This window comes from Macaca thibetana, chromosome 6 (assembly GCF_024542745.1).
Source record: "Macaca thibetana thibetana isolate TM-01 chromosome 6, ASM2454274v1, whole genome shotgun sequence".
NCBI classification, from domain to species: Eukaryota; Metazoa; Chordata; class Mammalia; order Primates; family Cercopithecidae; genus Macaca; species Macaca thibetana.
Genome location: NC_065583.1, coordinates 118204915 through 118227823, shown reverse-complemented (window position 1 = coordinate 118227823; position 22909 = coordinate 118204915). Strand labels below are relative to the sequence as shown.

At 40.8% G+C, this 22909-nt stretch overlaps 1 protein-coding gene and 1 long non-coding RNA gene across 2 annotated transcripts; one reads left to right on the top strand and one right to left on the bottom strand.

Moving 5' to 3' along the window:
* Positions 1 to 797: 797 nt before the first annotated feature.
* On the top strand, positions 798 to 19132 carry LOC126956668 (uncharacterized protein C5orf64-like; the record flags this gene model as incomplete). The annotated part of the gene is made up of 2 exons (XM_050793798.1): positions 798 to 1079; positions 18744 to 19132. Coding segments are annotated over 2 exons (450 nt in total), but the record flags the coding sequence as incomplete, so codon positions are not given.
* Positions 2272 to 13061, bottom strand: LOC126956673 (uncharacterized). The gene is made up of 3 exons (XR_007726448.1): positions 12775 to 13061; positions 2854 to 2987; positions 2272 to 2470 (listed from the first exon to the last, which is right to left on the bottom strand). It is a non-coding gene; the product is annotated as an uncharacterized LOC126956673 (long non-coding RNA).
* Positions 19133 to 22909: the final 3777 nt, after the last annotated feature.

The following is a 22909-nucleotide window of genomic DNA, read 5'->3' as shown; positions in this document are numbered from 1 at the left end:
ACAAAGAACCAGAATATTCCTAGTCATCTCAGAGGTATTTCAGTCTCATTCCATTTCCATATAGCATTCTGTAGCCCAAGGACACCCTCTTCCTTCTTATCATCTCTAAATCTTTTGATGATCAGGACAAGAATATCCCTTTCTGATAGGCTTTTCTGATTTCTCCTCTCTTCTGCAGTGTGTTTGGCCAAAGCTACTCTTGGAACCCTTAGCTTGGGCAATCTTGTGTGCCTCTTTGATATGTTTTAGACTGTTGTGTCCCAAATCCCCAAGGGCAGAGCCTATTTCCTACTCTTTTTTTTTTAATCCCTCTACATTTTGGCAGAGCCCTGAATACAAACAATTCAATCTGTGTTAAGACTCCTAAATACTCTTGTCTTGAGGCTAAATAGCCCTAATCTCTTTAATCCAAATTTATATTGGCACTAATCAAAGGCTTGTCTGTCCAATTACACATTTTCAATTAGGTATTTAGATTAAATTAGGTAAATTGAGGTAGCTTTTACTTTTTATTCTCAGATTACATATAGACTTTAAACATTTGAGGTGGATGGGAAAAAACCCCAAGGAGAACAGAAAGAAATTCCCATGTAATGGGATAAACAATGGGCAGAATCAAATGACATGCTGTAGGTCTGTTTGCTTGTCAACACATGCCTGCATCATTTATGGGAGGTCAGGGTCAAACTCTACATTTATAGTTTTGTTCTAGCTAGGGTGAGTGTCTTTTAACCGCTTCACCTCTTTCTGAAACCTGTTTTGTTTGGACTTCTCCCAGCCCACCACAATGAACTTTCCCATGTTCTCAGGACTTTTTTTTTTTTTTCATTTTCATTTTCATTTCCATATACCCCTTGGCTTCTCTTTCATATGTAACATTCTTCTTTGCAGTGTTCAGAAAACTCATTAGCTTCCAACCTTCTCAATTAGGCAGAACAAACATGCATTACTCCAAATTGCCCCGCACTGCAGTAGAGACAGAGTTCAAGCAGAATGTTGGCCCACCACCCAAGGATTTGACCACTGAAGTTTACTTCCCTTCAATCAAATTTAGATCAGATCTTCCTGTAGTTTTCTGTGTAGGTAATGAAGCTCTTATCTTCAGTTCTCAAAGGATCACTGTTTCCTTTTCTGTATATATTTGTTTGTTTTACTCGTGGTGAGTACTTACCTATTATTGTATGTGTACCATTCATTTGTGGAATCATCTGCTGTCAGATTTTCCCATTTTTCTTAACCTAACAATCACAAAATCAGCCACATATCTGATAGCAGAAGAACCACATTGAGATGCAGAGATCTTTTTAAATGGTGCAAAAGAGAAGGGACACGTTTAAAATGCTCTCCTTCTTAAATGATTCTGTTTAAAAAACTGTGAAGTTATTGCACTCCTCCTTAGAAATTACAACTGTACAAATTCTAACTTTTCCCAGTGCTCAGGCACACGAGAGACAGGGAACATTCACCACATTCTATTCGTGTTCATAGGTCGTGACTAAGATAAATAGATTTTAGAGAAACATTGATGTGGGTGTGCTCCAAGTGGGAGGAATTTCATGTTCCAGTCTCCCTGCTGAATACCTAGAATATTAGAGGCTTTGTGAAGGTTGTGCTTGACTCCTTTTAAAGGAGGATATGACTGAGGTCATAGTGCGATAAATCTCTGACATGACTGTGTGAAGGAATATGGATCTAAGCAGAGAGAAGCAAAACAAGCTGAAGTGAAAAGCTCGAATGCATGAGGACATTCTTACAAGTAAGAGGCAATTGAGGGGATGAGTAGTAGCTTTTACAGAGGAGGTGGCTAAGAATTCACATTTCAAGCAGGAATGCCCTGAGCCTTCTCTTTCTCACCTGTTGTCAGTTATACCACCACACAGGGACATACACAGAGAGCTGATTTATTCTTAATATCCAATCTGTTGCCAACTGTTCACTCCTCTTCATCAGAATGCTCACTTATGACATAGTCTTCAGTTCCTTAGCAACAAACTGTCATGTCACCCTGGTGAAATTCTGGTCAGCTGAGAGGAAAACGAAATGCTGAATGGTGATGGAGAAAATCTTTATTTTAATCACAAATGTGTATGTATAAGAGCTGAAAAGACAATATGAAAAGGCAGGTCAAGGAAGCTACATTTGAACAAGTGTTTTTGATTAAGGTTTATGTGGGCACAGAAGTCCCCTTTAAGTTGTTTTTATTGAATAATTTCCCTTTGATCCTTGAGTAACTAAAAGAAAACCCAGCACTTGACATTAACCTGGGACTCAGAGCCCCGTGGTGGGATTCCTTTGCCTGCCTGCTCCAGCACAAAACAGCCCTGCCCAGCACCGTGGGAGCACATTCATCTTTATTTACCAACCGGGCTTTTCCTCTTCCCCCCTCTCCTGGGTGAGAATGGAGGACAGTCAGCTGAAGCAGTCATTCTATGTGTACTTTTTCTTTACTTGCGATCAACTTCAAAAGAGGCTGGTCAGGAGACACCAATGACAATGTAAGAAAATGAAGATTGTCCCAGGAAGTATGGCCCCAGAAAAAGAGCAGAGATGACCAGACATGGGAGGTGTTGAGAATTCTATCTTTTCTCCCTTTCTTAATTGTTAGGAATGATATAAAAATCTTTTCTTTATTTTTGGCTTTGTGGATAAAACCAAATCATTGAAATGAGAACATAATTAAAAGGGAAAAATGCAGAATTCTTTTTTAAAAAAGATAGATGAAGGGACAGAAAGGAAAGAAAAAAGAGACAGAACCCAAGCAAACAAACATTATTTAAACAACTTGGAGCATGCTTTTTTAAAAAACACAAAAAGCAAAAAACAAAAAAACAAAACCGTATCAGTGCCATTTACCTGAATTCTCAGTTTCTGTATTTAAATGTCTGATCAGTCATTCAGTTCCAATACAGACATGATGTTTGAAGGCCACTGTGTAATGGTTTTACCCTGGTTCAGATTATTTGCGATCCAGGGGGAAAATGTGCATTCTGTGCAAAAGCAAATAGGAAACATATCTGAGCACAAATCAAAAGAATGATTACCACACTCATGCTCTGTACCCATTACGGGGTCCCCAAGGCTCTCATTCTGTTTGTCTTGGCACTTTTTCTTCAGCTGCTTTGGTTGGACTGGGTGGGAAAAACAACAACAACCCACAAAACCCTAGGCAGAGAACAAGGCTGGTGGAAATGGGTAACATGAAAAGATGTGACATCCTTCAAGGGCTTGGCGCTTCAGACTTCACTGTGGGGGAAGCTGCTTGGGGAGACCTCCTCGGGCTCCCACAGAGGTCGTTGCTGAGTTTGTGACAGGAAGTGCCTGACCATTAGTGGGAGGGGCAACCCTGCTCTCATTTCAATCTCTAGCAAGCTCTCACTCAGTGGGTAATGAAAAATGGCATTTGCACAAAGTGGAGAGAAAAAGCATTGTTTCTATAGCATATTATACTTTCCACTGCTCAGGAGACAACATTTCATAACCTATAAGAAGAATTATCTATATAACTTACTGTGCATGGCAAAAAAGTTGCAATGTGGCTTTAAAAGAGCTGTCTCCAACTGCAAAACACACTCTATCTCTCCCACTCCCCTCTGACAGAATAGCCTGTGTTTATAAGCAAATCCACTCAACCCCTTAATGATGACCTAGAATAAACATCTGACATACACTAGCTTTCAAGCTCTTCTGTGTTTAGGCATGAATTGTTCATTTCTATGCCTTTTGTATCCAGCCTGAAGGAAAGACAAATGATACAAGGGATGATTTACATTATCAGTGGAGACAGAGGTTATGTCTGTGTTTATCTGATCCTCTTTTATTGTGTAACTAACAGTGAGATATCTAGCCTTCTGCACAATGACCATTCAATTTGAGCCACCCACCCTATGTCCATGTTGACTTCAATTTTAAAATATATTAAAAAGACAAGCCCTTGTATAGTAACCCAAGGTTTATTTGGTTCAGGCAGGCATGTAGGAAAGGTATGGATTTCTCATTTAGTGTTAGGCTTCCTCCGCACTTACCTTTCCATAAAGCCTGCAAGAGTATTGCCACTGGGGCTTTCCTCTCTAATTGCACTAGGAGAATTGGTACTCCACTTTACAAGGATGATGTGGATTCCCAGCTCTTGTTGATCCTGTACTCTTAGTAGAGCATGGGAAACTTGGAACAAATTTACCTAGCATCAGAAAAGACCACAGGAAGTATGCATGAGCCTGGAGAACAGGTAAGCTTGCTTTTCCTTGAAGAAAAATCCAGTCATTTCAAAAACTGTCAGTCTGGCTTGGAAGATAATTTCATGAAACCAACCATAGGCCTTCAGGGCAACCTATACCACAATTGAACATAGTGTCCCAAGGTGGTATTCACTAAATATCCCCTTTGGGGCAAACTACCCATTCTTATGTAGTAGGAATTGATTTCTAAAGGGAAAAAATGCTTTTAAACTCTCTAGGATCTGTCTAGTCATGGGGGTGCCAATCTTTGTTGTTTTATTTTTTTATTTTTCATTTTTTTATTATACTTTAAATTCTAGGGTACATGTGCATAATGTGCAGGTTTGTTACATATGTATACTTGTGCCATGTTGGTGTGCTGCACCCATCAACTCGTCAGCACCCATCAACTCGTCATTTACATCAGGTATAACTCCCAATGCTATCCCTCCACCCTCCTCCCACCCCACAATAGGCCCCAGTGTGTGATGTTCCCCTTCCAGAGTCCAAGTGATCTCTTTGTTCAATTCCCACCTATGAGTGAGAACATGCGGTGTTTGGTTTTCTGTTCTTGCGATAGTTTGCTGAGAATGATGGTTTCCAGCTGCATCCATGTCCCTACAAAGGACACAAACTCATCCTTTTTTATGGCTGCATAGTATTCCATGGTGTATATGAGCCACATTTTCTTAATCCAGTCTGTCACTGATGGACATTTGGGTTGATTCCAAGTCTTTGCTATTGTGAATAGTACCACAATACTTTCAAGTCATCTTAATCTCACTGCAGGAGATCTCTATGGAACTCATGGAGATGGAGTGGTGGTGGAAGATAAGCTCATGGAGATACAATGATAGTGATGGTGGAAGATAAGATGGTTCTGTATATCAGGTCCTATGCCCTTCTTTGAATTGGCTCAAAGAATATGGGGTCAGTTTGGGGTCAGATGAAAGACACACACTCCACCTAGTTGCTCTGAGGAAACTATAGAAGCTGGACAGAGTGTAAAAGGAACACAAAAATTAAATAGTAGAAAACAAATTGAGGAAAAAGGCCAGAATTTGGAGTATCACTGAACTTATGGTGAATTTATTATTTTTCCTCTCTGAGGTCTCCCATTTTGAACACAATGTGGCCTGAAAGCCAGAAGTGGGCACCAGGGAGCAGAGAGAACTCCAGGAGAAGCTGGTTAAAGGAGTGGGAGATTCTAACTCTCAGAAAGAGTGCAAAAATCCATTATTACTTTTGTATTTTCTCAGTTCCCTCATACTCCAGCCCCCAAGCAATCTCTTAATGGCAGCAATAGGAACAAAGGAGGCAATGAAGAGCAGAATCAATGAAATTGAAAACAGAAAAATAGTAGAGGAGAAACAAAGAACCCAAAAGTTGGTTATTTGCAAAGATCATTAAAATTGATGAAACTGATGGGCCTTTAATAAGATGAAGTGGGGTGGGGGAGAGAGGAGGATGAGGAGGAGGAGACAAAGGGGTGGGGGAGAGAGAGAGAAAGAGAGAGGGAAAGACTAGTATTATTGATATCAAGAATGAAAGAGAAGATACTGCTATAGATCCTACATATCACAATAAAAAAAAACAAGCATCAGGGAATACTACAAATAACTCAATAAAAAAACAAGCATCAGGGAATACTACAAATAACTCTATGCACATAAATTCAACAACTGAGAAGAACTATACCAATTCCTTGAAAAGCCCAAACTACCAGAACTCTCAAGATAAAATAGATAACCTAAATAGTTCTATAACTACTAACAAATGGAATTTCTAGTTAAAATTCTTCTGAAAAAAAAAAAATCTACAGGGTACAGATGATTTCACTGATTAATTCTCCTAAAATTTAAAGAAGAAATGAGATCAACGCTACACAATCTCTTCTAGAAAATGAAAGAGAACACTCATAACTCATATTATGAAGCCAGCATCAACCTGATATCAAACACATATGTTTTGTCTCATTGATTTTTGCTCTTTTTTTTTATTGCTTTTTTCCTTCCGCTTGCTTTGGATTTTTCTCTTTGTAGTTTCTTCAGATGAAAGCTTACATTGTTGACTTAAATCCTTTCTTTTTTTCCTAGCATTATTAAGTGTTTTAAATAAGCATTTAATGTAGAATTTTTCCTCTAATCACTGCTTTACCTGCATCTGCATCTTACAAAGATTCATACAAAAAACATAATAAACACAAAGATGATAAAAACACAAAGATAACAAAAAAACCCTACAGAGAAGTATTCCTGATTAACATAAACACAAAAAACTCTTCAACATATTAGCAAGTCAAATCAAGCTATACATAAAAAGAATTATCATACCATGACCAAGTGTAATCCACTATATTAACAGTTTAAGAACCCAAATCACACATTCATTTGATTTGCTGCAGAATAATCATGTGATAAAATTCAACATCTGTTCATGATAAAAACTCTTAGAAAATTGGAAATCGAAGGGGACTTCTTCAAACAAATAAATAACATGTATAAAAAATTAATAGCTGACATGATGCTTAATGATAAAAGATTATGTACTTTGCTTCTAAAATAGGGAGCAAGACAATAATTGCCATACTCACTACTCCTACTCAACATTGTGCTGGGAGTTCAAGCAAGCACAATGTTGAAAAGAAAAGACAAGAAAGACAACAGATAAAAAAGACAAATAAAAAAAGTGAGTCATATATATTGCAAAGGAGGAAATAATACTGCCCCTGTTCACCACGTCTCATATATGTCTATGAAGGCAATTCCAAGGAATCTACAAAAAAGTCTCCTAGAACAAAGAAGTGAGTTTAATAAGATTGCAAGATACGAAGTAAGTACAGAAAAATTAATAATATTTCCATGTAATAGCAATGTATAATTAGAAAACAAATTTAAAATTTATGGTAGCTTTGAAAAGTGAGATATTTAGCTATAAATATAACAAAACACCCACAGGATCTGTGTGAAAAACTACAAAATGATAATTAAAGGAATCAACAAAGACCTAAATAAAGGAAGAGGCATACCCCATTAGTGGATTGAAAAACTCAAAGTTGTAAAGAGGTCAGTTAGCCTCAGACTGATCTGTAGATTTAATACAATTCCAGTCAAAATATCCTACCTGGCATTTTTGTAGGTAGAGACAAGCTGATTCTAAAATTTATATGGAGACTGTCCATTCTCCATTGTGCATTTTTGGCACCCTTGTTGAAGATCAGATGACTGTATATATATACGGATCTATTTCTGAACCCTCACTTCTGTTCCATTGATCTGTATGCCAGTTTTTATGCCAATACTATACTGTTTTAATTGTTGTAGCTTTGCAATATAGTTTTCAATCAGGAAGTGTGATGTCTCCAGTTTTGTGCTTCTTTCTCAAGACTGATTTGGCTATTTGGAGTCTTTTGTGGCTTCATGTGAATTTTAAAATTGTTTTTTCTATTTTTTAAAAAAATGCCATTTGGGATTTTGATATGGATTACATCGACTCTATAGGCCACTTTTGGTAATACGGACATTTTAACAGTATTAAGTCTTCTGATCCAGAATACGTAATATCTTTCAATTTATTTATGTGTTTCTTCTTTCTTTCATCAATGCTTTATAGTTTTCAGTATATAACTCTTTCATCATTGCCTATTCCTAAGTATTTTATTTCTTGTTGTTATTGTAAATGGAATTGTTTCTTAATTTCCTTTTTGGATAGTTCATTGTTAGCCTATAGAAATGCAACTGATTTTTGTACCTGCAACTTTATTGAATTCATTTATTAGTTCTAATAGTTTTCTGTGGAGTCTTTATGGCTTTCTACACATAAGATAATGCCATCTGTAAAGAGGTAATTTTATTTCTTCCTGTCTGATTTGGATGACTTTTATTTCTTTTTCTGGCCTGGTTAGGACTTCCAGTACTGTGTTGCATAGAAGTACTTTCAGTACTATGTTGAGAGTGAGCATCCTTGCCCTGCTGATCTTACAGGAAAAGCTTTTGTTATTTTGCCATTGAGTATGACATCACTGTGAGCTTTTAATATACAGCCTTAATTATGATGAAGTAAATTCCTTCTATATCTAGTTTGTTGACGATTTCTTTTTTTTCATGAAAAGGTTTTTAATTTTGTTAAATGCATTTTCTACATCTATTGGGATGATCATGTAATTTTCTAGAACTAGAAATACCATTTGATCCAGCCATCCCATTACTGGTATATACCCAAAGGATTATAAATCATGCTGCTATAAAGATACATGCACATGTATGTTTATTGCAGCACTATTCACAATAGCAAAGACTTGGAATCAACCCAAATGTCCATCAGTGACAGACTGGATTAAGAAAACGTGGCACATATACACCGTGGATTACTATGCAGCCATAAAAATGGATGAGTTCGTGTCCTTTGTAGGGACATGGATGCAGCTGGAAACCATTATTCTCAGCAAACTATCGCAAGAACAGAAAACCAAACACCGCATGTTCTCACTCATAGATGGGAATTGAACAATGAGATCACTTGGACACAGGAAGGGGAACATCACAGACCGGGGCCTATTGTGGGGTGGGGGGAGTGGGGAGGGACAGCATTAGGAGATATACCTAATATAAATGAGGAGTTAATGGGTGCAGCACACCAACATGGTACACGTATACATATGTAATAAATCTGCAGGTTGTGCACATGTACCCTAGAACTTAAAGTATTAAAAAAAAAGAAAATTCAATCCTTTTTAAATGTCCTGTATTACTTTAATTGATTTGCATATGTTGAACCATCCTTGCATCCCAGGGATAAATCCCACTTCATCATGGTATATGGCCTTTTAAATGTATTAAGAAGACTGTATGCATACATGTGAAAGAATGAAATTGTACCCTCATCTGACACCATACATATAAATCAATGCAAAACGGGTTAAAGATTTAAACATAAGACCTGAAACTTTAAAACTCCTAGAAGCAAACATTGAGGAAAAGCTTCATGACATTGGTCTTGGCAATGATTTCTCAGATATGACATCAAAAACACAAGCAACAGAAGCAAAAATAGACAACTGGGACTACATCGAACTGAAAGGATACTGTATAACAAAGGAAACAACAGAAAGGAAGAAAATATTTGTATACATATTCTGATAAGAGTTTAATATCTAAAATAAGGTTTAAAAATGCCTTCAGCTGAATAGCATAAAAATACAATAACCCAACTAAAAAATTGGCAAAGAACCTTGAATAGACATCAGAGATATCTGCATTTCCATGTTTGTTGCAGCATTATTCATAATAGCCAAGATATGGAATCAACTTAAGTGTCTATCAACAGATGATTAGATAAAGAAAATGTGGTATTTATACACAATGGAACACTATTTAGCCTTAAAAAAAACAAAAGTAAATCCTTCCATATGTGACAACATGAATGAACCTGGAGGACAGTATGCTAAGTGAAAGAAGCCAGTCACATAAAAACAAATGGCTATATGATTTCACTTATATGAGGTATCTAAAATAGCTCAAATACATAAAATAAGAGAGTAGGATTGTAGTTGCCAGGGATAAAGAGAAGGGGGCAATGAGGGATTCATCTTCAATGGGCATGAAGTTTCAGTTATGCAAGACAAATATGTTCTAGAGATCTACTGTACAATATTGTGCCTACAGTTAATATTGTGCACTTAAAAACTTAAAAGGGTAGATATGTTGACATGTTAAGTGTTCTCATAACAGTGAAAAAAAACTACATCTGTATAAACATTTAAAAAACAAAAAAGTCATAAAAAGTTTATATGAAAATTCAAAGCAATTATTTAAGTATTTTAAAACAGAATAAGACTGTAGGAATCACACCACCTGATAATAAGACTAATTATGAAGCTAGAGTAATTAAGACAGTATAGTATTGACAAAGGAAAAGGCTCAGGATTGTTGGAACCGAATAGAGTCTAGAAATGGACCCCAAAACAGATGGCTAATTGATTTCTGACAAAGGTGCACAAACAGTTCAATGGAGAAAGAATAATCTTGTCAACACATGGTATTAAAACAATTGAAATACTATATGCAAAAAAAAAGAACCCTGACTTAAACCTCACACTTCATACAAAAATTAACTCAAAATAGATTATAGACTTAAATGTAATATGTAAAACTATAAATCTTTTAGAAGAAAACCTAGAAAAAAAGCTTTACGATCTGTCGTTATGCAGAGTTCTTACACATGACACTAAAAGCACAATTTATTTTTAAAAATTGACAAATGGACTTTATCAAAATTAAGAACTTTTGCTTTGTGAGAGATCTAACTTGGAGAATGAAAAGTCAATACACACACTGGGAAAATATATTTTCGAATTACCTATCTGGCCAAGGACTTGTATCTAGAATATGTAAAGATTATTCAAACCTTAATATGAAGAAAACAAATAACCCACTAAAAAATGAGCGAAGGTTTTGAACACATCACCAATGAGGATATAAGGATGGCAAACAAACACTTAAGTAGGTGTTCAACATCATTAGTCATAAGGGAAATATAAATTAAAACCACAAATGTAGTGCACTTAAAAACTTAAGAGGGTAAGTTACCACCACAAATGTAGTGATAGCTAATTGTGGTTTTAACTTCTATCTATTGAAGTAAAAGAAAAATGGTGACAACACAAAGTGCTGGTGAAGACACAGAGCAAATGAAACTCTCACACGTTGTAGGTGGGGATGCAAAATGCAGCACCCATCCTGGAAAACAGTTTGGAAGTTTCTTACAAAGTTAAACATGCACTTACCATATCACCCAGCAATCCTGCTCCTGGGTGTTTACCCTAGAGAAATGAAAAATTATGTCCTTATGAAAGCCTGTGCATGAATGATTTTAGCAGCTTTTTTGGCTTTTTTTTTTTTTTTTTTTTTTTTTTTGAGGCCAAGTCTTCTCACTTTGTCACCCAGACTGGATTGCAGTGTCATGATCATGATTCACTGCAGCCTCGACCTCCATGGCTCAAGTGCACACCTGGCTGATTTTTTTATTTTTGGTAAAGATGGGATTTCGCCATGTTGCCCAGGCTGGCCTCAAACTCCTGGGCTCAACTGATTCTCTCACCTCGGCCTCCTAAAGTGCTGGGCTTGTAGGCATGAGTCACCGTGCCTGCCAAAAGCTTTCTTCCTAATTGCTCAAACCTGGAAATTCTGCAAGTGTGCTTCAACAGATGAATGGATAAACAAACTGTGGTACATCCATACACTGGAATCTTTACTCAGCAATAAAAAGCAACAAGTGGATGAGTCTCAGAGGCCTTTGAAAGGCATTATGCATGAAAGAATCCAGTCTCAAAAGATTATGTACTATATGATTCAATTTCTATGGCAACCTCAAAAAGACATGAAAATATAGTAATGGAGAACAGATCAAAGGAATACCATGGGGCAGGTGCGGTGGCTCACGCCCGTAATGCCAGCACTCTGGGAGGCCAAGAGGAGCAGATCACTTGAGATGAGGAATTCAAGACCAGCCTGGCCGACATTGGAGAAACCCCATCTCTACTAAAAACACAAAAGCTAGCCAGGTGTGGTGGCACATGCCTGTAGTCCCAGCTACTCAGGAGACTGAGGCAGAATAATTGCTTGAACCTGGGAGACAGAGGTTGCAGTGAGCTGAGATCACGCCACTGCACTCCAGCCTGGGTGACAGAGTGAGACTCCATCTCCAAAAAACCAAAACAAACAAACAAACAAACAAAAAAGGGATGCCATGAGGGAGTTTTTTAGGGCAATGGAATTGTTTCTGTATCCTGATTGTGGTTGTGGTTATTTATATATATTGTACAATGGCTAAAATTCATAGACCTGTAAATACATATAGACACAAAGTCAGTTTTACTCTATAATGATCACAAAAGTAATCTAGGGAGCACAGCTGTGAAGTCTTCCCTCAGGTCCTCCCAACCTCCTTCTCCTTAGGGGATCTGAGGCCTTTCCTTCCTCTCCTTGCTTCTGGATTCTGTCTCATAGTGCTCTTCTGTTTCCCTCCCAGTCTTGCCACCACCAGGCTGTAGCACTTCATTCAGGTCTTGTCTGGGGCTGTGACTCTGTGGCTTTGTTCCACACTCTTCTTAGTCAAGAACGGCCACCAAAATCTACTGGGTTTTCAGCCAGTTCCCTCAACAAACAAGCAAGCTACAACAAAAACAGAAATCATCTTTGATTTCTCTTTCTTCTACCTTCATATCCCATTCATTAGTGAGTATTGTCAGTTCTGCTTTCAAAATAGGTCCTGAGCCTAATCCCTGCAGCCACCTCTGTCCGGGCCATTGCCATCTTAGGCCTTAGCTACTGCAACAGGCTTCTATCTGGTCTCTCTGCTTCCACTTCTTCCCTGCTATTGTCTATTCCCAATGCAGCAATCAGAGTAATCCCACGAAAACACATACCATGTCATTTCTACTTACAGTCCTCCAAAATCTTCCCAGTGTATTTAGAATAAAAGCCAAGTACCATCCCACCGCCTCCGCAGGGCTGTCCTCCTCCCCCTGCTTCCTCTGGTATTGTGCCCTGGCCATGCTGACCTTCTTGCTCTTTCCAGGATATGTCATGCTTATTCCCACTTCAGTGCTATTTTCTCTGCCTGGAACTGGCTTATCCCAGAAATCTGCATGGTCGCTGCTTCAGATAGTTCAAGACTCAGTCCTAAAGTCACTTCCTCAGAGAGAGCTCCTCTGCCTGTTTTAAAGTCACTTCCTCAGAGAGAGCTCCTCTGCCTGTTTTAAATAGCCTCCCCAGCCTTCCAGTCTCTCTCTAGCCCCTTAACCTGATTTATTTTCTCTCAGCACTTAACCACCTCGTGCAAGGATGCCGGCTTCCCATGGCAACATAGAATCCATACTCCTTATTATGTCCTAGAAAGTGCTATGCGACCTGGTTCACGCCTCACCTCTGACATCATAACCCTCTGCTCCTGAGGGACAATTCCCTTTTCCGTGCCATTCCCTGTGCACCCCTCCAGCCACACTGACTTCCTTGTGTGTCCAGAACAAAGCAAGCGTGCTTCTACCTCAGAATCTTTGCATCTGTGATTCCATCTCCCTCGAATGTTGTTCCTCCATAGAGCTTCCTGGCACATTCTCTGCTCAAATGACACTTAATCAGAGACTTTCTTGACCATCGTATATAAAACAGCAAGCCCTTCATCATTCTGTACTCCTCTTATCTGTTTTATTTTTCATAGCATTTATAACTACCTGGTGTGTGTATAGCTATTTATCTGTTATGTGTTCTTAGCTCCCTGTACTAGGCTGTCAGCCTGCGGGGAGCCACGACTTTGTTTTGTTCACTATTGATTGTCTTTCTCTGTGAGTCTCAGCCTCATTCATACCAATGTTGCTTTGAGGACGGCTGGGTGCAGGGAGGCACTGGAGTACCAAGAGCCCTGGAGAGACCCCTGGCCATATGGCTGTTGTTCCTTGTCTGTCTCTGTCACCCGCGTGTAAGCTCCATATTGGCAGTGACTGAGAGGCAGGGTGCGGTGCCTAGTGGGTGCTCAAGAATAGTTGTAGAATGAACAAATGAATGAATAAATGATAGAGGTTTTTGGATATTTAAAAAGAATGTTTTGGCTTTTAAAAGAAACTTTCCATGTTTTAAAACCTAAATGCAGAATAGTGGTATGAATTGGCCAGTGAGGAAGTACCTTATGTGAAGTTTACTGCTAACATTTAAACATTTTCCCCTGCCTAGTAAAGACTTTTTGATGTCTTCCCATTGTTCTTAGGGTCATAATACACTTTAAGATGGCTCCTGCCCCTTTGTCAGCCCACTTTCCCTTGCTCTGGGTCTCAGCCACACAACCCTCCTTTGAATTTCTCCTACCCGTGTTCCCTCCCAGTCCAGGGCCTCTGCCTGCAAGGCTTCCTCTGTCTGGATGCTCTGGCCCCCACCCTCCCCAGAGTTAACTCCTCCTCACCCTCCCCATCTCTGCTAAAGCCTCAGATCTTCAAGGGAAGCCCTCCCTGACACCCAGGCAAGGGTGATGTGCCCTCAAATCACCAGGTACCTCTCCTGCACACCCCAGATCACAGGTGTGGTCTAACATGTGTTTGTGTGATTATATAGTTAAGGTTCCCATGATGGGGAACTGGGTCTGCCTTTGCTTCACCATTAACTTCTCTGGAAACTAGCACTTCTGGAAACAGAATAGGCTTTTAAAAAAATATTTGTAAGGCCAGGCACGGTGGCTCATGCCTGTAATCCCAGCACTTTGGGAGGCCGAGGCGGGCGGATCACAAGGTCAGGAGATCGAGACCATCCTGGCTAACACGGTGAAACCCCGTCTCTACTAAAAATACAAAAAATTAGCTGGGTGTGGTGGCCGGCGCCTGTAGTCCCAGCTACTCAGGAGGCTGAGGCAGGAGAATGGCATGAACATGGGAGGCGGAGCTTGCAGTGAGCCGAGATGGTGCCACTGCACTCCAGCCTGGGCAACACAGCAAGACTCCATCTCAAAAAAAAAAAATTATAAAATGAAAACATTACTTAATTAATGATATAAAAGTGACTTTTTTTGTATAGCCTCGATTTTACTGTAAGGCAGTGAAGGTAATTGTTATAACAAAAGTCAAGGAAACCCATTAAGCTCTTAATCCCCTGGTACTGTTAGAAGATGAGAGATGCTGTGGTATAGACAGGCTAGGACACAGGGCAGGTGAGTTTCCAGGGGCAGAGAGAGGAGATGAGCTTCACAGCTGCTGAGACCTGTCCCTCTGACTTGGGCAGGCATCCTCGTTATTTGAAAGTACAACAGGGCCAAACCTTCAATCCAGGAACACAGCTTGTGCTCAGATTTTTTTTTTTTAAAACAACATCATGTGGAATTTTCTTTATGTCTTTCTAATAAAACTCAAAGGATAGGAATAAAAATAGAAGAGATCATTGAAATCAGCTCAACATAAGGTAACCTTTGAGCAGTCAGCTGTGTCCCACTGTGAACTGCCTGGCCTTGAGTGGTGCATGGGGGAGAAGGGGGTGCAGAGGTCAATGTGCCTCTCCTTGTCGGGGTGGTGTGGAGGTGATGGTGTCGGGGATGGTGTTCTCAGGTCGGGAGGAACAGGATCTGTCTGATGACCTTTAACATGCCTTTCCACCTGGAAACCCTTCAGAGTTTATGCTCATCCTTTGTGTTAGTCAAAGCTTAAATCCCCTTCCTTACCTAACCTTTGCTAGAGAGATGAAATTGGTGTTTGCCCGGCCTGCTGCTCATTGGAATCACATGGGGAGGAAGCCGAGCACCCACTTGAGACCAGTTAAATTAGAATATGTGGTGTGGGGCCCAGGTATAGGTATTTTTAAAAAGCTCCTAAGTAATTCTGAAATGCAGCCAGAGTTGACAGCCACTGTAAAACAGGTAGTGCCGTGGACGCGTTTCCTTTTTCCTTTTCCTCTGGTGCTCACTCGGTTCTCAGGCTGAATCAAGCTTGGCCAAGCCATGGCCCACAGGCTGCAGGCAGCCCCGAACAGCTTTGAATGTGGCCCAATACAAATTCATAAACTTTCTTAAAACATAATGAGATTTTTCTGTGATTTTTTTTTTATTAGCTTATCAGCTTTCATTAGTGTTAGTGTATTTTATGTGTGGCTCAAGACAATTCTTCTTCCAATGTGGCCCAGGGGAGTCAAAAGATTGGCCACCCCTGGGCTAAATGATCATAATGTGTGGCAGGCAGACTTCTGAGACGGCCACCAACAATCCTGTCTTCTGGCATTCCTGGCCTTCTGTAGGCCCTGACTCCTGGAGTGCACACTGGATTTGAACTCAGGTCCACTTAACCATCAGAGTAAAATGGCTAAGACTGTCAGAAGAGTGGGTAAGGGGAGCTAAAGAGTCCTGCATGAACTGAAAACTTGAGTGCTCAGTCTGCCGTTATCAGTGGCCTCCGTCACCGCAGGTCCCTCCCCCAGCTCTAACCCCAACCCAAGGGGGATGACTTAGGGCCTGGTGGCCCTTTGGTGCCCTAAGAATCCTGGATAGAACCTTTCTTCAAGGTTCTGCCCTTCTCCTTCTTTTGATCTTCTGTTGACCTCACCTGCCGATCTGAACTGGGAGCTGGCATGGCGCCTCTGTCTCTCTCAGCTAGAGAAAACCATCTTCTCAAAGCAGAGCCAATCAGAACAATGTTCTCCACAGTGTGGCTTAGGAGCTGCTTCTCTGGATCATGATTACATTCATTGCCACGGTGTGAACTCAAGCACCAGGGGCCAGGGTCTTTCCAGGATCCCTGGGTCTGGCAGTGGGCTCCTCTGGCAGAGCCCACGTGCCCTCTCTTGGAGGAAGAGCAAACTGAGCCTTTCTGATTCCTGGGGCTGTTGGCATTTCTGTAGTGAAGTTTGGATTGCCAGGCCAATCAGTGCCCACTCCCTTAAATCTGACCCCAGCATCAAAAGAGCTGCTCTGGGGATTCTGTTCCATGTCCCCAGTTTCCCCCACCCCCAGAGGCCAGCAGCCCTTTTGTTGGTTTGGCTCTCAGCTTAGATCATTGAAGCAATTTCAGCTCCAACTGGGCAACACTCAGCGTTTCATTTATGTCTTGGCAAGGTTACCATGTTATTACTTAACTGTGCCGCTGCTACTCAATAAGTGGGAACTGATTGAAATAACCACAGGAGTTGCTGGATTCCCCTAATTTTAGCACAGAGTTAAAGCTCACTCCCACAGTTGGAAGTTAAAATAGGCTGCCAGCCCACAGAAATGCCCACCCACCACACCTAATTGTCACCCCACAGATGCCTGTCATGGAAGGAAACATGGAAGGCTGGAGAGAAGTTCTTAGAAGCAAGTTCTTCTCCTCAGTGGATGCCTGAGGTCATTTTGGCCAGGCCCAATTTCTTTGAGACTGTAAGCCTGGGGAAATTTGCTTGACTGCTTTAGAGACTCCTGCTTTCTTCCCTGATTTGTCTGACAGGCAGTCGAAGTACAGAGTGCTCATTAGAACGACTGCAGAGAACAGAAACTCCTGTCTGGGGGTGTCTCCTTAAATGACTCATTCCTGGAGTCCAGATGTGGGGAGGGCAAAGACCCTGAGAAATCTATGTAATTTGGAAAGCAGAAAAGAGACTTAATCCAAGTTAACTTGCTTTCTCTTGGTGTCATAGCCATCAACCACAACCCAAATGACACCACTTGAAGAAGAATTTGAAGTAAATGCCATCTTGTGAAACTTCCCCCATCCCAGAACACCCAAATTGTTTTTTTGTTTCTTACTATTGTAAACTAGATGTTACTAGATATGTTCTGAAGGCTTCTATGAAAAGTTATTTCTCATAGTGAGCCTGCTTCTTAATATTTCTCATACCTGTGCAATTTTGTGTTCTCTTGTACCTACTTTAAGTTATAATCTGCTCTTAACATCTTAGTACAGCATAGTCGACCAGACCGTCAAGGGCAAAGTAGGGGATTAGAATGTGGAGATTTTTAGAGAAAGGGAAAGGCTTTATCTGCAAGGTGTTTCCTAAGGGGACCCTAGGAAGCCTCCAGAGTTCTTGGCAGTGGACAGTTCCCAGTCTCCCAGGCTTCATGGCCTCACAGCTGGACTGTGTGGGAGCCTCCTGACACTGGTTTTGATGATTAGCATCAGATTAATCATCTTTAGAAGTATCTCCCTCCATGCCAGTCTCCTGCCCAAAAATGTCCATGACTCTTTTGCCTATAGGATGAAATCCAAATCCCCTAGGCTTTCTTTCTTTTTTTTCTCTTTCTCTTTCTTTCTCTCTCTTCTCTCCCTGTCTTCCTTCTTTCTTTCTCTCCCTCTCTCCCTGTCTTCCTTCTTTCTTTCTTTCTCTCTCTCTCCTTCCTTCCTTCCTTCCTTCCTTCCTTCCTTTTCTCTTTCTCATTTTGTCACCCAAGCTGGAGTTCAGTGGCACAATCATGGCTCACTGCAGCCTCAACTTCCTGGGTACAAGCGATCCTCCTGCCTCAACCCCCTAAGTAACTACAGGTGCATGCCACTACGTGTGACTAATTTTTGTACTTTGTGTAGAGACGGGGTTTTGCCGTGTTGCCAAGGCTGGTCTCAAACTCTTGAGCTCAAGTGATTTGCCCACCTTGGCCTCCCAAATTGCTGGGATTATGGGCAGGAGACACCGCCCTTGGAGGCTTTCTTTCAATAAACTGGTGCCTAACAATATGCTGCCCTTAGGTGCCATTTCCACTCCCTGAAAACTCCTTTCTAACCAAACTCACTGTCTCCTTAACACACCTGACCAAACCTACCTCCTTGCCTCTGTCAACTTATACTCCACATATGCCATGGCTTCTCCTGTCTACCCTGCTGGGCCTCATCCAACCTTCCTACCTGCTTAAGGCTCAGCTTACCTTGCTGTTCTATAAGTAACTTTTCCTAATCTTTCCCAATATACAGTGATTTCTCCACGTTTGAATTTCTACAAATACTTTTTGTACAATTATCATGCTGGTCCTTTTTTTTTCAACTAGACTCCTTGAGTGTCCTACTCCTTGTAACTATTTGCTAATTGATTATTCTTTCAGAGTCAGTATTTCAAGCATCCAATATGTGTAGGGGAATATGGACCCAAGAATGGAGCAGAAAGACAAATAGAGGAACAGAAAGTTTTGCCTACAACCATGATGTTCTCAAGGTTAGCTGACTGTGCTCTGAAATCCACCCAAATTCCCATTTTGGGAGTTGCTGTGTGACGAAGGTCTGCCCCTGTGGTGTTGGGACGACTTGCTCATGGAGTTACAGTTCTTGCCTAACAGGAACCCACCACGGTAAGAAAAAGACTCAAGCTGGTTCTTTTGTTTTTAAGGTTGCAAGGAAATCAAGTCCATAACCACACTTGCTCTCACATTTACTGAAACAGGCCAATCTCAGAACTAAATGATAAAAATGAAAATTAATCAGGGACTCCCATGGGCCTCACATATGGCAGTTTTGAATCTGCTCTTTTTTTCACTATCATAATTGTTTTTTTAAACTCATTTTCTCTGGTTGAATACACAACTGTAAAAAAAAAGTGGGGGTAGTGGTGGTGATGGAAATGAATAAACCCATGGAAACAGTGAGACATCTACAGAGACAAAATTAGGAAGGAAGGAAACAAAAGCAATTTCAGTATCTCTGTGCAAGGCCTGCATACCTTTCCTTGCCAATACCCCTGGATCAGACTTGTCTCATGAGGTAGCAGGTGTTTCCTTGACTCACACAGAAAACAAGCCCTTGGGCTTCTTGTGCTGTTAGGGCGAGTTACATTCAGCACATGAGCACTGGGCCCTGCTCTGCCTGTCTATCCTTCCCAGAAGAGACACAAACGATCAAGTAGTTGAGAAAACAGTTCAAGAGGAGGCTTTGTCTATTTTCTTTTTTTTTTTTTTTTTTGAGACAGAGTCTTGCTCTGTTGCCCAGTCTGTAGTGCAGTGGCATGATCTCGGCTCACTGCAACCTCCGCCTCCTGGGTTCACATGATTCTCCTGCCCCAGCCTCCTGAGTAGCTGGGACTATAGGTGCCCACCACCACACCTAGCTAATTTTTGTATTTTTAATAGAGATGGGGTTTCACCGTGTTAGCCAGGATTGTCTCAATCTCCTGACCTCGTGATCCACCCGCCTTGGCCTCCCAAAGTGCTGGGATTACAGGCTTGAGTCACCGCACCTGGCCCTGAGGCTTGAGTCACTACACCTGGCCCTGTGTCTTTTATTAATTTGAGCCAACTTAAAGTAAAAACACTTCTTAACATTGTAAAGTAGGGCTATGCCCCATCCGCTGAATTTTTGTTAAAAAGTCAAATAGGGATAGAAAGCAAGCAGCCAGATAGAATATCATGCCCCAGAACGCCATTTACCTTGGTAGAAAGTTACCACTTTAACACACAGAAACCTTTTCACACCAGTTAACAAATAGCATTAAGCATGATTCAAGTCAAGATTTTAAAAACTTGGCTGATGCCTCTCATTAAGAATTGAAAACTGTATAAGACTCTTGCTCTGGGAAACTGCATTCTGACATTTTAATAGTATTGCCTTAGCAAGAGTAGAAAATCCATGAACTTAGATTCACAGAAAGTAAATCAAGAATCCATCCAAAATGGAGTGCCTCTTGCTGAGTGATGGGATAGTTTCATGTGAGATGTCAGTGCAGCTTCTACACTTGACATAAAAGTTCCCATTAAAAAAGAAACGGAACTGCTGCTCAATTTTTTTTAATCAAGCAGAGTTATCTAAAGTGCTTTTTAGAAGAGACTATTAGGACAGGAATGGAAAGTAGTCATTATGACTAATCTGCTTTAGGAGTTGGGGTAACCAGTATTACAGGAGGGACTTTCAGTGCCATGGGGACATTTTAGGCAACTCAGATTCCTTCAGTTGTTTGCAGTGGTCCTCTTGAGGGGATGTAATGAGCTGACATGCACCAGAAGAGATAGAATGCACTGCCAGCTGGTAGTTTACTCTTGTACAGGAAGGCTGCTTTTCTCGTACACCATTCTTTGTTGTGTTAAAGAAAAATAAATATATAAAAGCCTAAAAGTAAGCTTTCAATTCTTTATGTCTGGCAAAATTGTCGGTACAATGTGCCTTGAAGATATATCCACAGTGCTGTCTTACAGGGTTGTTATGAAAGAATAAGCTCATACTATAATAACCACCCCATACACTTTACAGTTTATAAAGAACTTACATATACATTTTCTCAGTTGAACCTCACAACATCAGTGGGAGGCAGGGGAGGCAGATATTATTATCTCTTGAGAGGGAGTGACCCTGCTGCTGCTGCTGCTGCTGCTGCTGCTGCACATGTGTGGCTTTTGGTTTAGGAAGACTAAGTTGATTGTGTTGTATTTTCAAGTATTTTATATTGTACAAAGATGTTTATTGCAACACTGTTTATAACAAGGAAAAACTGGAACCTACTCAAATGCTTGCTAATAGGGGAATGATTAAACTGTGGTACAGGCCTAAATATGACTCTGTAGTCATTAAGAATTTTGATGAAGTATTAGAAATAAATGTACTGACATTGAAGTATATTTATTGATGAAGGAAATTGTTCACAATATTTCAGCCAATAAACAATAGTATATGCATTTTTTGTAATAGGAAAAAATACATATGGTAAAATAGCAGTTATCTTTGTGTGCTGTGAATATGTATGATACTTGTTTTCTTTTTCATGTTCATCTATCAATTCTAATATTAGTGTCAATAAATATTTAAAATGTACTATCTGACATTTTCAACGAGAAAAACTTTTACAATGATAGCTAATGGAAAATATATGGCTCCACCTCTGGGCCTCATGGGTAAAGTGATCCTGGGCATGTAGATGTGTCAGCCATGGTCATGGCAGGGCCCTGAGTTCAACCAGATGGCACAAATGGAGTGTGGATCAGGTGTGGCTTACAGTGCTGTGCAAAGGGATAAGGAGCAAACAAGGGTGACAAGGCACCAGACACCAGCAACACTGGGAAGCCACGATCACTCCTTGGGCCAAAAGGACAAGAGGAGGAAATAGAGTTACCAGAGCCCTGGGGACAGGAGTTGTGAAGGAACTCCCCTCGTTCCATGGGAGCTGCAACAGCAAAGCATCGCCGATTTTGTCAGACACCAGTGAGGCCGGGAAGAAGTGCCCTGACCTCTTTCCTCCTGCATTTTCTGCTGGTGCCTTCTGCTGACCAAGCCCTATGGGAAGCCAGCTGGCAGGAGATTCCTAGAGTCAGCCTCCTGGTGCATAGAAAGGGGCAAAGCAGGGCAAAAAATGGGTCTGGCCATGGGGGCTGTGCAGCAAACACAATGAGCAGAATGTCAGTCCCCGGGAGAAAAGGGGTATTTCTTAAGAAGCTGAAACAGAAAGGAAGAGCCTGTTGGGGCAGGATGGCCTGAGTAATTTGATTTTTTTGCCTGTGCTCAGAGCTTCAAACATGGGGGGATGGGATCACAGATCACCTAATGCAAACTGAGAGCAAAATTTCTTCATGGAATTTTATTCAGAGATAAAATTGTGTACTTTTAGACCCCAATATTATCCATCCTTGCTGCTTGAAGAGAAGAGGGGACTGCCAGGGAAAGGAAGACCCAAGTCATCTCCGATGTACCTCACTGCTTCCTGCTGTCCCATCTTTATTCCCATGCTGTCTTTCACTTCAGTGTCTTCGTCACCAGCCCCACATGATAGCTTAACAAGAGGTAGCATGCATCTAGTGAGCACTTGCTTAGAGTAAGCAGTGGGGGGAGGCACTGTTTGTGGTAGGCACGCAACATGATTAACTCATTTAATTCTCACAACAACCCTATGAAGAAAGTGACATTGTTCCCCAATCTACTGAGCAGCTAAGAACATTGATAATGGAGCCAGGCTGCTTAGATCTGAATGCTGCCTCTGCCATTTCCCAGCTATGTGACTCAGTTTTCTCATCTGTAAATGGGGATAATAATAGTGTCTACCTACTGGGATGTTTGTGAGGATTAGTTGGAGAAATATGAGTAAAGTGTTCTGAACTGGGCTTCATGTAGCAAGCCTGTCTCCAGTTCCCACATAAGGAAACTGAGGTACAGAGATGTTAAGGTACTTGCCTCAAATCACAGAGTTGATAAACAGCAGACCTGGACTCTGACCAGGAAGTGGAGGTCCTCCATGCAGGCTCTGAATCACTATCCAGTATTGCATAAAAGGGCCGTCCTCATTCCCTCCCTGCTACTT